The 15212-nt window shown below is 38.4% G+C and overlaps 3 protein-coding genes across 5 annotated transcripts; 1 reads left to right on the top strand and 2 right to left on the bottom strand.

Moving 5' to 3' along the window:
• Positions 1-811: 811 nt before the first annotated feature.
• ndufb8 (NADH:ubiquinone oxidoreductase subunit B8) lies at positions 812-4106 on the bottom strand. The gene is made up of 5 exons (XM_034861021.1): positions 3951-4106; positions 3597-3723; positions 3417-3516; positions 2144-2299; positions 812-970 (listed from the first exon to the last, which is right to left on the bottom strand). The coding sequence occupies exons 1-5, from the start codon at positions 4039-4041 to the stop codon at positions 878-880; spliced, it is 567 nt and encodes a 188-aa protein (XP_034716912.1). The 5' UTR covers positions 4042-4106; the 3' UTR covers positions 812-877.
• A 160-nt stretch (positions 4107-4266) lies between these two features.
• Positions 4267-6336, bottom strand: gpx9 (glutathione peroxidase 9). The gene is made up of 5 exons (XM_034861089.1): positions 6074-6336; positions 5862-5955; positions 4903-5033; positions 4638-4768; positions 4267-4533 (listed from the first exon to the last, which is right to left on the bottom strand). The coding sequence occupies exons 1-5, from the start codon at positions 6203-6205 to the stop codon at positions 4476-4478; spliced, it is 546 nt and encodes a 181-aa protein (XP_034716980.1). The 5' UTR covers positions 6206-6336; the 3' UTR covers positions 4267-4475.
• A 1191-nt stretch (positions 6337-7527) lies between these two features.
• Positions 7528-9597, top strand: fbxl15 (F-box and leucine-rich repeat protein 15). Of its 3 annotated transcripts, none has more exons than XM_034861026.1 (5): positions 7528-7701; positions 8010-8169; positions 8256-8758; positions 8883-9105; positions 9287-9597. In XM_034861026.1, exons 1-4 carry the CDS (start codon positions 7676-7678, stop codon positions 9070-9072), a joined length of 879 nt encoding a protein of 292 aa, XP_034716917.1. In that variant the 5' UTR covers positions 7528-7675; the 3' UTR covers positions 9073-9105; positions 9287-9597. The 3 variants fall into 3 exon arrangements, with proteins under 3 accessions (XP_034716917.1, XP_034716916.1, XP_034716915.1); XM_034861025.1 differs by having other exon boundaries at positions 7529-7701; positions 8007-8169; positions 8883-9082; positions 9315-9597; XM_034861024.1 differs by having other exon boundaries at positions 7529-7701; positions 8007-8169.
• The last annotated feature ends 5615 nt before the right edge of the window (positions 9598-15212 follow it).

The following is a 15212-nucleotide window of genomic DNA, read 5'->3' as shown; positions in this document are numbered from 1 at the left end:
AATTGGGGTCAAGACCTTACTTGAATGCTTTGCTTCCTCATACAAAAATTGTATTGATTTCAGTGACAGATTAGGGTCCTGGACATGAAAAGGTATGAGAGCCACTGGTCTGGATCAGCGTTTGTACATTGCTAGATTATTTCCCCTGCTACTGTGTGTTGAAATCCCTTTGCTGTGGGAACAACAGGAACAACCCAGCAAGCTAACTTTACATGTTGAAAGTGCAAAGTTTTGATGAAAAGTTTTAATCGTGCAATAAGATAGGTCTGCGTGGTACTTTTGCTGAATGATTATAAAGGTTTACAAGACAGATGTTAAAGCAAATTACGTTTATCCATTCATCTAGCTAATTTGTCAACAGTATTTTGTGAACAATTAACTTAATTATTCTATGTGTCGTTTTCCTTTGCATGTTGCAAATGTTCCACCTAAAAAAAAGTTCCTTCTTAAGACTATTTTGCAAAGAGAACCGCTGCTGCATCCAAAACTTAGCACTGCCCAAAACAATTGTGATTGGTATAAAAAGAAATGTAAACAACCCAGAGCATTTTTTTTTGTCTTAGTATGTATCTGTGTTGAAGCTAACACTGTACAGATAGGTCTGGCAATGCAATACTAGGGAAGCAGCCTAACGTAATCCCAATGTCACCGTTTTGTCACCGTACAAAAACGTATTTTGTATATAGCTTGCATTCATTTTGAGGAATCCAAGAATCGCCAAATGTTCTTTTCAGTAAAAATTCCACCCTTTAAACTGTAAAGTACTTAGCAGGTTGACATTCTTACAATACACAAAACACCAACACAAAAGTAACTTCACATGAGTTTTTATTCTTGACAGAAATATATATACACAAGTAGAATCAGATTTTAGTCATTAGATTTCGTAATTTTTGACTTCTTCTGGTTGTTTTTCCGGATCTCCTCCTCTCTCCAAGTACAGGTTGTTATAGGGATACTGTTTTGGTGCCTGGAAGAGAGGCAAATGCTTTAGTTAAAATGTGCATATTAATAAATAAATGACAATTAAAAAGCATCCTATATACACAGCACTAAAAAAATATTGCAAAACTGAGTATGGAAGCAGCCATGAAAGACTAAATACGAAATTAAACAACTGAAAAGCTGAGTGAAACTTTACAGCACCTTTTAGTGTAATAAACACTAGATTACAAGAAAATCAGTTGTACAGATCTATTGGTTGGAAAACGTATCAAGCTGTCTTCGACAGTTGTCCTGGGTGTTTTTCTCAAATTAGTTGAAAAGTTGATATAACTTCAAAATGTACAGGGAAAGATGTTCTGAAAGTTTAAACATATCATATACATTTTGGTATATAGTATTTCATTTGGTAGACATGTTGCAGCCTTTCACAATATGTATATTTAGCAGCCCTAGTGTGTTCTTAATAAAATATGAACTTAGTAGCAGCTATGAACTACATATTTTTGTTTTACATTTTATACATGGTATTTTTTGTTGTACGTTGCTGCGGCTCCTCTTTTAACACGGGTGAGCTCTGTTTTAGCTACAGAGTGATCATCTCACTTCTGTTTCATCTTTGTTGGGAGTTGTAGACGTGCAGTAGCTAGGTAAGGAAACCAACCCGTCAGAAACAGAGTATGATGGTGTGCCACGCTAGCAGCTATGCAAGCATTCTAACGTGTGTTATAAAGTGATGCACGTTAGTCGCAGAAGTAAAGGCTGGACTACAGTAGAGCTGATTGGAGCAGTTTGTGAACAGTGTTTTCTGTTGTAGATAGTAAGTTCCTTTGGGTTGGACGTTGGGCTTTTTCACTTTGTAAACCTATAACCTGCACAAAAAAGATATCTAACATAATAAAGGAAAGGAAAAAGCCAAAAAGCATAATATGAGCACTTTAAGTAAAAGGAGAATATGAAAGAATTTAAAATCATATATCTAAACGTTTTTACTGTGTGTGTTATCTGATACTGTGAAAGGTTAAGGTTATGTGATTAAACAACTTAAATAATAGAAAAGAAAATAATAATTCAACAAGCCAGTGTGGTGAGCTAAAGCCAGGAATCTTCTCCCTTTCTGATTAATTGATCAGGTCATTTCCCATCCCCTTGAAATAGTACAAAGTACAAATAATCAATCCTTGCAATGGTCTGTACTTACAACAGGTTGGTAAGCTGGCATTTTCTCCCCAACGTAGAACATGAACAGCATGAACCCGATGAAACCAAACAGTTGTTTGCACATTGTGGACCAGGACACAGGGGTGGGAGATGTATCCACACGGTTCCTGATGAACATGTCAAAATTCCAATGCATCTAAAAACAGACAGAAGAATCACTGATTAACGGGCAATGGCATACTGTAAGAACCATTTATATTGTCATCTAAGTGAAATGGTGATTGTACTGAGGCACTGATTTGTGTACAGAATGCAGTGTCAGATCTTAATACTGTCTAAGGCTGCAACTAGTGATTATTTTAGTAATCGAGTATTCTAATGATTATTCGATCGATTAATTGGATAAGAAATACTTAGAAAATAACTAATAAACAGCAAGAGTAAATATATTTTTATTGTTTATTTACAAAAAAAAGGAAACCTTTGTTTTCTTTATATACAAAAGACAGGTTTCCTTTAGGAAAAGCAACATTATTTTATAGCTAAATTCCAAGACCCATTAAAAAATAATGTGACGGTGGAAAGTTTACAAGAAGTCCATTCAACTACACTGTAGAGGGGGCCACATTTTCAGAAGCCTAATACGAAGGGAGCAGCAGCTAAGGTTCCGAACATTTGTAGCTTAAAATGAGAATGAAAACTTTCAGTTTTTTTCTCTTGCCGGTCTCTTCTCTTGGACCCCTCACTATTTTTGCCTTCATGCTTCATTTTTAATCTGCGCCCTCAGTCCTGTGTCCACAGAAGCCTCAGCCTGTTGTGTTTCCTCCATGCGGAAACACGGTGAGCCGTACATTGTTGGTTACATTGATTTAACAAAGCTTCAAGGCAAAGAACTTTGCATGGAGGATTTTTTGTAATCAAATTATTCGAGGAATCGTTTCAGCACTAATTCTGTCTAAATATCCAAAAGCAGAAGTGTCTAAACAGATGAATGATATACAAAAATTGCTGACTTGCCAAAGCAAACTGGCATGCTCATGCATGGTTTGCAAGTATGGTGTTTGTTTCGATTAGTGAAACATGTCAGAATGAGCAATACAAGAATTATTCAACGTTTAAAATCATGTTGTGAATTTGGTGGAACCAGCCCATGTACTGCAATTTCTTGTGAGTTGTAGCCTGACACATACAACAGCAATGCTATACCTGTGATAAGCAATTATCCCTTAAACATATATGGGCTGCACACGTGCACCTAATATCACAATAATTAAAAATTTAAATATCAGGAAAAAAAGTTAACAGTCTCTTACCGGCTCTCCCCAGTTCCTCCTCAGGTCTGGGTGGTCCCACTGGTACCAGGGGTCTCTCTCATGCTGAGATCTATCTGGTAACTTTGGATAATCACCATAGCTACAAAAACATAACGATGACAGTTATAGTCACACATTACTTTGTCAATGAAAGACAGTCTCTTTCGAAATAAAGCTCACCCCTCGCCGTTGTCGGGATATGGTTCATAGTCCTCAACCCTCATGTTGTACTTCTTTGCTGCAGCAGCCTTCTCCTCTGGGGTCGTCGGGTATGCACCAGGTAGACCATCCTTTGTCCCACCAGAGGCTGACACACAAACAATTGCAAATGATGAAGCTCGAAAGTGAATTATAATAAAGAAATATTGTTACTTTGTTAGGAATAGCGGTAACGTTAGCCGAGTCAGCTAGCCTAAGCTAACGTTAGCAAGTCAAGGTTACGTCCATTCTGATCTTTAAACTTTAGCTCTACTCTGAGTCTGTCCAAAGAGAAATTCTTCAGACAATATGACCGAAACCTATAGCACTGCTGACCTGCTCTACATCCCGACAAAAGTCCTGACATGCCAGAACCTTTCCCTTTAGCGAGAGCCTGGGCCCACCGTCGGAAACCAACACCAGCCATGTTTACTGGCCGCTGCTGCTGTTTGACACACTAAGAAGTGCGCGTGCGCAGAATTAGAAGTACGGGTCATCATAGGGAGCAATTCTAATCCATAGTAAACATCTGCTGCTTGGGCTCTCAACATCACAGGCCTAGATCCATGATTCAGCTTATTCATTATGTAGTAATATCAGGAGTGACAAGAAAATCAACCATTAGAAAATGCATATTATAGTGTTTTATTCATTTTTGAGTAACATACACTATCACAGTGGAGAAAAAGTGTTAACAGTGACATAAAAACTCGTCCAGTGGCTGAAGGGAACTTGTTCTCAGAGTGAATGCACTGAAGCCCTGAGGCCTGTTCTTCTTCCCATCAGATCCAACTCAGGTGCACAGGTGCATTTACTGGGGGATCGTCACTCTGCCACCGGTGATAAATTGAAGAAAATCCATTAGAGAAGTTCTGTTATGTCCTTCTCCACATTCTCAATGGGGCAGTGAAGTTCATATCTGCAGTAAAAGGAAAACATTATAACCACTACTATAGTTACAGATCTGACCTAACAAAGGTCGGATTGGGTTTCTAACTTGCAGGCTATGGTCTATAACTTCACCTTTTGAAGGGCCGGCCATCTGCAGTAATTAGGAACTTCTCAAAATTCCATCGAATATCATTTACTTTGATTGGGGACCAGTAGAATTTCTTCATATCTCCAATTACAGGGTTCACAAATGGCAAAGATTCCTGTGGTGTACGGAAAATGACAGTGTATTTGGACTTTTAGGGCAAAATACCTGCCACGCGACAGTACAAATATATCATGTGACAAGAAATGTCATTCATAATCATACATCCAAATCCTTTGTAAAACACAATACCTTTAGATAGGTGAAAAGAGGCTCTTCATTTAATCCATTCACCTCAATCTTTCCAAAGACAGGAAACTTTGGCACAAACCCGCAACCAGGTCTCACATACTTAAGAATATTGATGGTTTCATGATTCCCTTCTAAAAAAATAAAATTAAATTAAAAGGACAAAGATGTATTACTGATGTGGTTTAATATGCTTCATGAAAACCATCATATAGGCCCATGTATTAACAAGTATTCAGATCCTTGAATCACTGCAAATAAAAGTATCAACACAGTAATGTAAAAATCCTCAATTGCAAGCATTCAAAAGCTTGCTTCACAGTACAGAAATATTAACCAGCTAAATGTATCTAAAGCACCAAAACGTAAAAGTACTCATTCTGCAGAATAACACATTCTCCTGTGACTGATTTGTATATGTATCAATGCGTTAAGTTCATTTTACTATTGTAGCTGGTGCTAGTTTTAACAACTTTATACAGTCTGGTAGTGTAGTTTCAGTGGTTCTTAAAATACAGGTGTCGGAGGGGTCATAAGATGATATTTGGGTAAGAAGAAATCACTCAGACATCTGAAATGTGTAGAAAATAGGCCCCGACCAGAACATGCTATTTTGTAAGGGGTCACAGCCAAAAGGTTTTGAAATCATCTTAAACAATGTATTAGATTTAATACGATTATTGTGTGTTTTTAAGTTAATTTAACAAAAAACTATAGACAAATATAGCTTAACATGAAATGTAGGACTTAGAAAAGTATATTAATTCTCTCTGAAATGTAGTGTAGCAGAAGTATAAAGTTGCATAAAATGGAAATCCTCAAGTTAGGTACACGTACCTCCCAATTATTCTTAAGTACAGTACTTGAGTAAATGTACACAGTTAATATAGAAAGAATTAGTTATTGTACAGCATTCCTCTTAGGTTATTTCTGTCACAATTTAAAAGCTTCAGAGTACCCACCAGGTGACTGAAGACCGAACTGGTTGCTGGGGAATCCTAGGACAGTAAAGTTGAGGTCGCCAAACAATTCCATGAGTGTATTCATTCGGTGGTACTGAGGACACAACAGGACATAGGACACAAACTCAAATGCCTTTAATAAAAAATGACAGGTTATGTGTTATGAGATAGTGTGATCTGACCTTAATCAATCAGCTCTTGTAGGATATTACCTCCTCTATTGTTGACCCTCAGAAGGTGGCAACATTGATGATGAGAAGCACTTTACCCCTGTAGTTACTGAGCGGAACCGGCTGTCCATCCAGGGTCTCAACAGAGAAATCATAGATTGATTTATTCGCCATGCTGGTACTTTAGCTTGTATATGGGATTGTAGTCAGTCAAGAGTGAGCATTCACCCGGCTATCTTGTTGGCTCATCTCATTCACTGAAACATAACTCACGGGTCAGCAATCATTCAGCATGACTGACTTCATTGTTCTCCTGGGCAGAGGTGAGCTGGCAGTATGGTCATTTGTTCAGAACATGTGTTCAGGAAAAAAAAGAGGCTGCTAATATGGTGACAGCTAATTGGCATTGGGCAATTAAAGGTCCAATATGTAGTATATTTAGTTTAATAAATCCCAAAATGAATGGGAAATTTGTTTTTATCGGTTACTACCGTTATTCTAAGCCAAAACAGTGTGCCTGTCAGTTGGGTACAGAGCTCCTACAGAGCTGTGAAGGGATGTCTGGCTATGTGAGACCAGCGTCTAGCAACGTTGTTGTAGATGCTGCGGTTTCAGCCGGGCAACCTCCGTGAACTTCGAGTCTGGGGAGGAGGGGTGGGGGAGACGACTCTCTCCAGTATTTTGAATTTGTACTGCAGCAAGTATTTTAAACACAAGCTGTCAGTAATTACATTGCACCTTTAAATATTCAAAATAAACATGTGTGGGTCACACTGATTTTGGATCCGTCCTTTTCTCTTTAAAACTGACACTTACAGAAGGAAGATTGACATTTAGAGTGAAATTCAGGAGTTCCTACATTGATTTTCTCATTGTTTGTATTGTGCTGCATATTAGCCTACTATAGTTTGGTGTCTTTATTCACAGTTATTCTTCAAGTTACTACACAGTATAATGTGTATTTAACATGTATTGTGTACAGATTTATGAATTTAGGTCTACATGCTATATTGTTTCTTAAAAAGATCTTTGAACTCACTATTTTGATTAATACATTGTTAATATTGTTTTGTAAATAAAAGAGTTTTTAAAAGTTCACATTAAACCTACCACTGCTTATAGTATTATTATACTATTTTAATGGTTATAAGAGTCTAGAAGGCATCTATTAAACTTTAAAAGAGTTATTCGATAGGCCTGATCTTTACAGCAAAATGTGTATTGCTTTAACGTGATCTCATTTACGTAAACGCGTAAAACCGGAAAATTTATACTGCTGCGTTCAAATGCTCTTCGTAAACACGTAAGTCAATGATAACGTTAGACCTTAGTCGCCAAAAAACACTTCTATGACCTTTAAGCACCATCATTTAAATAGTAAACGACAATAAATGTACTATGTAAAAGGTAGTGGTAGTCTCGTCATCACTAAATACTAAATTTGGCAATATTCACAACTTTTTTGGATAGTTACTGTGTCATTCCGATCACAATAAAAGATATTCCGACAGTCCAGGAATGCAGCCTTGGGTTTGGTTTACACCTCAAACGCTTGAAAAAATGCTAAAGGAAAAGAGGTTATTTTGGCATCTATGTGAAGAACAACACGTCCTTAAAATCTCTGTATAAGATAGTAGGCTCACAATGAATGAAGAAGCAAAGATGCGAACGTAAGTACCTTCTAAAATTGTAGTTTTATGTTTAAAAAGCAGCTGGATTAGTGGCCCTGACAGGTTAGCTTGTCAGCTAACAGCGACTGCAACAACAAGTCAAAGAGGGATGTAGCTGATTTTCATTAGCTAACTTTCATTATATATTTCCATGGCGAGGCTGATATAACATTCCTTATTGATGTATACTATTACTGTCATTTATCTTTCTTTTTAAAACGATTCGTAACATTTAATGTGTTTATAACTGTTTTGAGCTCTGCATGCAGGGTCAAAGTTGTAAAACAAGGCTTGCATTTCTTCAGCAGATGTCATCTTTTGGACTTGCCCTGGGAGGATGTACTTGTTCCACATATTTTGTGCTATTTGCCGCTGCAACACCTTGTCAGCCTGCAGAGGGTGAGCAAGCAGTTCCACAGCCTCATCCAGATGTATTTGGCCAACTGCAGGACTTTTGATCTGTCCTCGGTAAGTCCTGATGTGTGAGAGTTTTAGTAGCCTATACATGTTTGGAGAGATATGGTAATGGAAGTCTGCTGTTGTGATATTTACAGATTGGACCATCCATTCCCAAGGAAGCGTTTTGCTCCATCTTAAAGGACAACAAACTTCTCCACAGCCTGTCACTCCAGAACTGTTCAGCCTGGGTGACAGACAAGGAGCTGCTGCCAGTAATCGGCCAGAACCAACACCTGCAGAAAGTGGACATGAGCGGATGTGTTTGTCTCACCCGTCACTCCCTGGTGGCCGTGTCCTTGAGCTGCATGCACCTCCAACACCTCGGCCTGGCGCACTGCGAGTGGGTGGACAGCCTGTCCCTGCGCAGCCTGGCTGACCACTGCAGGGGGCTGCAGTCCATTGACCTCACCGCCTGCCGCCAGCTCAAAGACGACGCCATCTGCTACCTGGCCAAGAAGTGTTTGAAGTTGAGGTCTCTATCTTGTGCAGTCAACGCCAACGTCACTGACGAGTCGGTGGAGGAGGTGGCCAAAAACTGCAGGGGCCTGGAGCAGCTGGACCTGACAGGCTGCCTGCGGGTCAGGAACCAGTCCATCAGGTATATCATATCTTATTTTCAAAGTGTAATCCAGCTAAGTTTGTGCCAACCTTGCCCACACTTTGACATGCACCACCTCACTTGTGCACCCATCCATAAGATCCTCTGCATGCTGTGCTCACAGGACTCTTGCAGAGTACTGCCCGAAGCTGCAGTCCTTGAAGGTGAATCACTGTCACAATGTGACAGAGTCAAGCCTGGATCCTCTACGGAAGCGCAATGTAGTGATAGATGTTGAGCCGCCTTTACAGAGGGCTCTGGTGCTTCTTCAAGATGTGCTGGGGTTTGCTCCCTTTATCAATCTCCAGATATAGCCAAAGAGCTGTTTGTCCAACCAGTGCACACAGGTAGGTAATGTGAGCAATAAAGCTACTGTCTGAACTTCTGACATGTTTATATATCAAAAATTGTCTGTGTAAATATCCTAAAAAGGCTAGAACTCATCCACATAGAATGTATTATTATTCTATTTGCAGCAGATACTGGTGGGGACAGGCAATTATAAACATTTACCTTCCTTTGTTACAGGTTTCCTCGTCAAAGCAGTCACTCTCAGCTACATCACATGTACGTGAGTTGCTCTCACATCAAGACAATTCAAGTTTACCTGGATGTTTTTACACTCAAGTTTAAAAATTATGTTGACAAAAACACTCACTGGAGTGTGATCAAAAATGCATATTTAAGATGAAACTGAAAACAAGTTTGCATTTGCAAATGAAAGAAAGCCATGTACTTTTAAGAATTGCTGCCTCATGTCCAAAAGATGTCAATGCACTATTTGGTAATCATTCAGTGTTATAATAATGTGGCTATTTAAGTACAGACAATTAAGTAAAGCGTATTGTTTTTTTTAACAAACTACATACTTTACTTTGTGTGTATGACTCTTTAAAAAACATTTAATCTTATGTTTCATTTAGAAACATTAAAACAACGTTTGAGTTTCATTAAACATTTCATTTTCCATGTATATAGTATTTGCCAGTTTAAACGATAAATTCACCCAAAACCACACACAAACGACAGACCTCACTGTTTAACTGCTTCCAAATACAAATTGTTGACAAGCTTTGTTGCTTACAGAAACACCCAAACTATCTGCATGCGGCTAGATACCATGCCAGAGCTTAGTGGGGAAATGTTTATACATTTTCTTGTGACGTGGGTGAAGCAACCCTTAAAGGTCCCACGGCATGAAAATGTCACTTTATGAGTTTCTTTTAACATTAATATGCGTCCCCCCATCGGCCGTTCTTGAATCTCGCACCTTATGACGTCATGAGGGGCAAGGTTACCTCAACTTTTTCTGCTTTAACTGCCCAAAAATTTGGTCCACCCATGAGAGAGAGACATCAAACAAGCAAAGTTGCAGTTGGTCAAGGCAACACCCCCATTGCCTTGACCCCCAATTTTTCTTTGGAGCCTTGTTGCTCACAATGTGCTTACACATACAAAACAACCAAACAATATCTACACACTAATATATATATATATATACGTACTCTAAACAGGAACAATATAGAAGCTTGAGTGCAATGAAGAGTTCAATAAAAATGATTTAAATGTGGAGCATAGTGCAGAGGGTACTGGGATTACTAGTATTAAATTACATAATATTACAATACAAACAGTAAATAATAAGTCAGTTATGAGAACGATGAATTATACTAAATAAGTGGTTAATAAGTGGAACCAGTAAACGGGTGCAGTTTAGAGACAGTGTTACTGGGTTATTGACCAGAATTTAACCTGACACTCTGGGTCTGAAGTCAGCTGTTCATCCGAGAGATGGCTTGTAGTAAGAAACTGTTCCTTAGTCTGTTGGTAGGGCGTACAGTGCTCTGTAGCAAGACCAATTTGGCCCATAACTGTAACCTGATGTGAGTAACAGGATCCCTGTAATTCTTACAATTTCCTTGATTGTCAAGCATAAGAGGGTAAGGAAAAAAACATTACAGTGGTGGAATTAAAGCTAGGGTTCACCTCTTCAATGCAAAGCTGTTTTGTGACTCAAAGTGACACAAGGTGGCAGCAATGAGTCAGGATATGTGTCTGTTTTAATTCTGGTGTTTGAGAGGCTGCATGACTTACTGACCAAACTACAGTACATTCAGAGACCATTGTGATAGTTTACAATGTTAAATATGTTAGAGGACACAGTGTAAAATTAAGACCAGAAATCTCTTCCTCTTAAGATTTAGAGAATGAGCACATTGTTTGAGGTTGGGCAGATTGCAGAAATAAACCACATTATGGTCTTGTTAATGAGTGAATGCACAATATGAAAAATGCTTCCCTATGCTGCAAAGTGGTAAAACTCCCTCTTACGGTTTCCTCTGGTGGTCCGATTGCCAGACTATATTGTAACTTGTCTCTGTGACAACACAACAGGTCTATTTTACACTTGATGGCATGGTTTACTCCATCTGCTGCATGCTGCCCACAAAGCTGAATTTGCACCAACAGAGAGTGTTTGGAGGGCATCAGGGATCGACCAGCATCCTTCTGTTAGCTGTGCTGATCATCATATTGTACCGCCGTGCCTCCGAGGAGACATCATTAGTTATAAAGTAAATCTTGAAATTTCAATTTGTAAAGCAACTCGCGCTGCTTAGTATCTTTGTAGATTTAACAAAATGTAGCAGGTTTGTCTCACATTTTAAACAAAAATTACAGAGTGAAGAGTTTGGTTAGCATCATGACTTTTCTGCCTCAATATAACAAATTATTCAAGATAGATATTCCCCTTGCAATTTAGTGCATGGAAAGGTAATTTCAATTTAAAGTAAGACAATTAATGAAATAAAAAAAAAACTTTTCTCATCTGTAAAATAATTAGTATAAATAACATATTCAGTGTTCAATGGCCCAACCTTGTTGCTGTTCAGCAGTCGGTGGGTTAAAAACATTTCAGACTACATTCATCATGCAGGACCTCAATTAGCATTGATCTGCACGGGGGAAAGAAACATAGCTGTGTTATTATATACTATGGAGCAATTTCTGTTCTAGTGATTGAATGTATGGGGGGATTTCTCAAACATAGGTATTTTGTCTTCCTGTCAATAATCTAGCACTTGTCTAAATTATTGATCAATAGCAACTGATCATTTTATACCTAGGCACAACAATGAAGCTGGTCCATTTTATTCGGAATGTAGTTTTCGTCCCTGGTAGCGTTTAATATACTGGTCTTATTAAAACAAAGAATAAATGTAAGTCTAATCTCCGGCTGCTGTTAAAGTCCTCTTTGACAGAGTAAGTCACTGAGGCTGTTCACAAGGCTGGCAAGGTTCATTCATGTGTGTTGGCAGCTGAACAGGTCTTCTTTGCTGCAGACATTTTGACTTGTCATAGGAAAAAGCACCGGTGTAACTAATGACATTAACTGTCAAGCAAGTGTCCCAGTAAAGGACTGTGTGAAAGTTATTGGGGTGGGGAAAGAGGCTGCTTCCTTATATATCATTTTATTTTTAAAGCAAGGCCCTCCCCAGCATTATTAATATATTCTTGTTCGTCCGTAAAATGTATCTGGTTAACCAGCTCCTGAATTCTAGTCAAGTAAGGTATTTCTAGACTACCAAAATAATATGCTTTAGTATTTGATGCAATCCCTGTTGACCTTATGTCTACTGGTAATCTGCCATTTGTCTGCTGTCACAAAGCATCACAGTCAAACAAGAGACATAATGTCAATTTTACTTCAAGCAGCCGGTAAATAAGACCCTATTCTAGTATGGAAAACTAAGGGAACTAAATATACTTACAAGCAATTTTCATGTATTTCTTTTATTAATTTATATAAATACAAAAAAAACATTTTCATCTTCAGAAGATCCTGCTCAAAAAGATAATCAGGAATTGGTTTAGGCCCCTTTTTAGCTTCCTGTTAATGAAATGAGGTCCATATAAGGTGGAGAGAGAATTACTGTGGCTCCTCTGATGGGCCCAAAACTGTGTCATAGATTTAGTTAATTTTCATATTTTTAATTAACTGACTTTAACTCCCGTCTTCCATCAGTGAATGAGACTTTCTTTCTTTTATTTGATGTAGTTTATCTCCAACCATTCATATACAACCTTATTGGATCCTGCGACTTAGGGATCCATCCTTTGACCACCAGGGAAGCATAACTAATGACAACGTTAATGTGGCTTTGTGAGCACGGCCATCAAAATGTTGATCAACCAAGCAAGAAATAATGTTGGATTTTAACATTAGCATGAATAAACACGTTTAGGAAGATTTTGGAAGGTGTTGATGAGCTGATGAACATACTACCTCCTTATGATTCATATATGTGTCATGGGTGTGAAGCTTTAATGAAAAAAGGCAATTATGTGGAGATTCAGACCGAGGGGAGTTTTCTTTTCTGAGTGGAATGAATGACGATGCCAAGACAAGATGTCTTCAGGGTGGCGTCTAATTGAAGCGACATTTGCAGCTTTTCTAGGACTCCTAACTGTCAGACCCATTAGCATTGTCCTAATTACTGTGTGCCTAACCCCAGACTGGACAGGAAACACACGGTCAGGTAGCTCTGGCCTCGCTAGTTACTCACATAGTTTGTGAATGAATAGAGCATCGTAGCATCGTGTGACTCAAAACTATTCAGTGCTTGGGTGAAGAATGTGTTGGCCCAGTTCTTTTTGGGAGAAAAATATTTTTGTGGGTCATTTTGTAAGTCATGATTTTAAACTGGATGTTATTTAATGTCATTTATTACATAAAAGTGAATATTGTCTCAATGAGTTTTCATATAATACACAGTGATCCTGGAATTGTTGATGTTCAGACTTTTCTTCTTGGCCAAGTTTCCATTTGTACTACCCATGGAGTGGCAGAAGGTGATATTTCCATCATAAATCCTTTATTTTTCTCTGATAATTTTGACAGCTGCTTGGTTGCTTACTAGTTTCCATACTCCATTTAGTAATCCTTTATGTGTGTCTACTTTCCACATTCATCAAATCATAATTTCTATTTTTTCAAATCAGCTGAGCTACTCCGCTATCTATCACTAGGTACCCCATGTTTGGGAATCATTGTAGTACAGTATTGTCCATAGAAAGCATACACTAGAAACTATTTAATTGTACTACTGCTGCTAGTTGCATTACTGTACTACTGTGTCATTTAACAGTATTGACAGCAAGTAAATATAGATTGTATAGCAGTAAAATGACAGCTTTATACTGTCATTTCACTGTCAGTTATTGAATCAAATGAATGTGGCATAGCAGTTGTATTTGCTGTAGTATTTGTACTGATAAAAGGGATTTTACAGTAAAATACCCATCACATCACTGTTGTAGAGTTATAGTATAGTAGTCCCAAAATGATTTGCGAAGTTCGAACTCAAATTTCTTGACCAAAGTTGTGCGTTCATTTACAGTTAAGTACAGTATGGCATTTTGAACTGTGAAGCCTGTGAAGTGATAACAGTGTAACTTATTGTTTTTAGTTTTACATCTTGTGAAAATAAGCAATTTGTATTCTGGCACTCACTGATCATTTAAATAATCACTTTATTTTCTTTACAAGTCATAGTTCTGTTACACCCTTTTCTAAGCATTTAGTCCCGCTATTGAAGAGTTGACCTTCCTCTGGCCAGTGTCCCACTCTGACCTCAATCCACCCAGGCTTGGGTCCAGCCCAAATCTGAGCACCCAGAGGCCAAGTTTTTGTAGGTACGCTCAATTTGCCTGCAATATAAACACACTTATTTACTAATAGAGGATATGGTTACAAGAAGAATGACGAGGATTCGTCCTGGCAGGAGCATTTTGCCCTCTGACTAATCTGTGCTGCTAAATTTTAAGTAACTGTGTTTAACCTGTGTCCTCCAGCCAGCAGAGATCAGAGTTCAGCATTCTGCCATAGCCACAGATCACATCTTGTTATGCTTAAAAGATGCTAGAGGCCGTCTCGTCATTTACTTTGTATGGAGATTAAAATCTATTTCAAGACAAGTAATTCCCTGCACAGTGGTTAGAGGCTTGCATTGTGCTCTTTACTTGTGCAATTTAGACCATCAATGTCTGTGGATAGCAGTGAATATGACCATTTGTAGTGGGATATAGTATACACGGTTGAAGCAATAATTAGATGAAAAACTATTTAAAAAGCTCTAAACCAAAGTGTCTGACAATAGTTGTGTCATTTCTTCTGTCCTGCTTCACCATCTAGAAGCTCTGACACAAAGGAAGCTCTTAGTATTATTTGACAAATGGAGTGCAAACAGCAAAATATGTGTTTAGTACATGTTTCGGCCCGTAGATTAATGACATTAACGAAGTTTCCATTAGCACAGCGATCGAGGGAGACAGAGGCGTCCATGCGTAAATCCACATGACTGAATCACTGATAAGAGAAAATGAAACACATCTCTATGGGCCAAGAGGGGCCAGGAAACGCCACTCCAAATTAGCCTGCGGCCCAATTTGTTGT

This window comes from Etheostoma cragini, chromosome 21 (assembly GCF_013103735.1).
Source record: "Etheostoma cragini isolate CJK2018 chromosome 21, CSU_Ecrag_1.0, whole genome shotgun sequence".
Lineage (NCBI taxonomy): Eukaryota > Metazoa > Chordata > Actinopteri > Perciformes > Percidae > Etheostoma > Etheostoma cragini.
The sequence above is the reverse complement of the archived record's forward strand: the minus strand, read 5'-3'. Positions and strand labels throughout refer to the sequence as shown.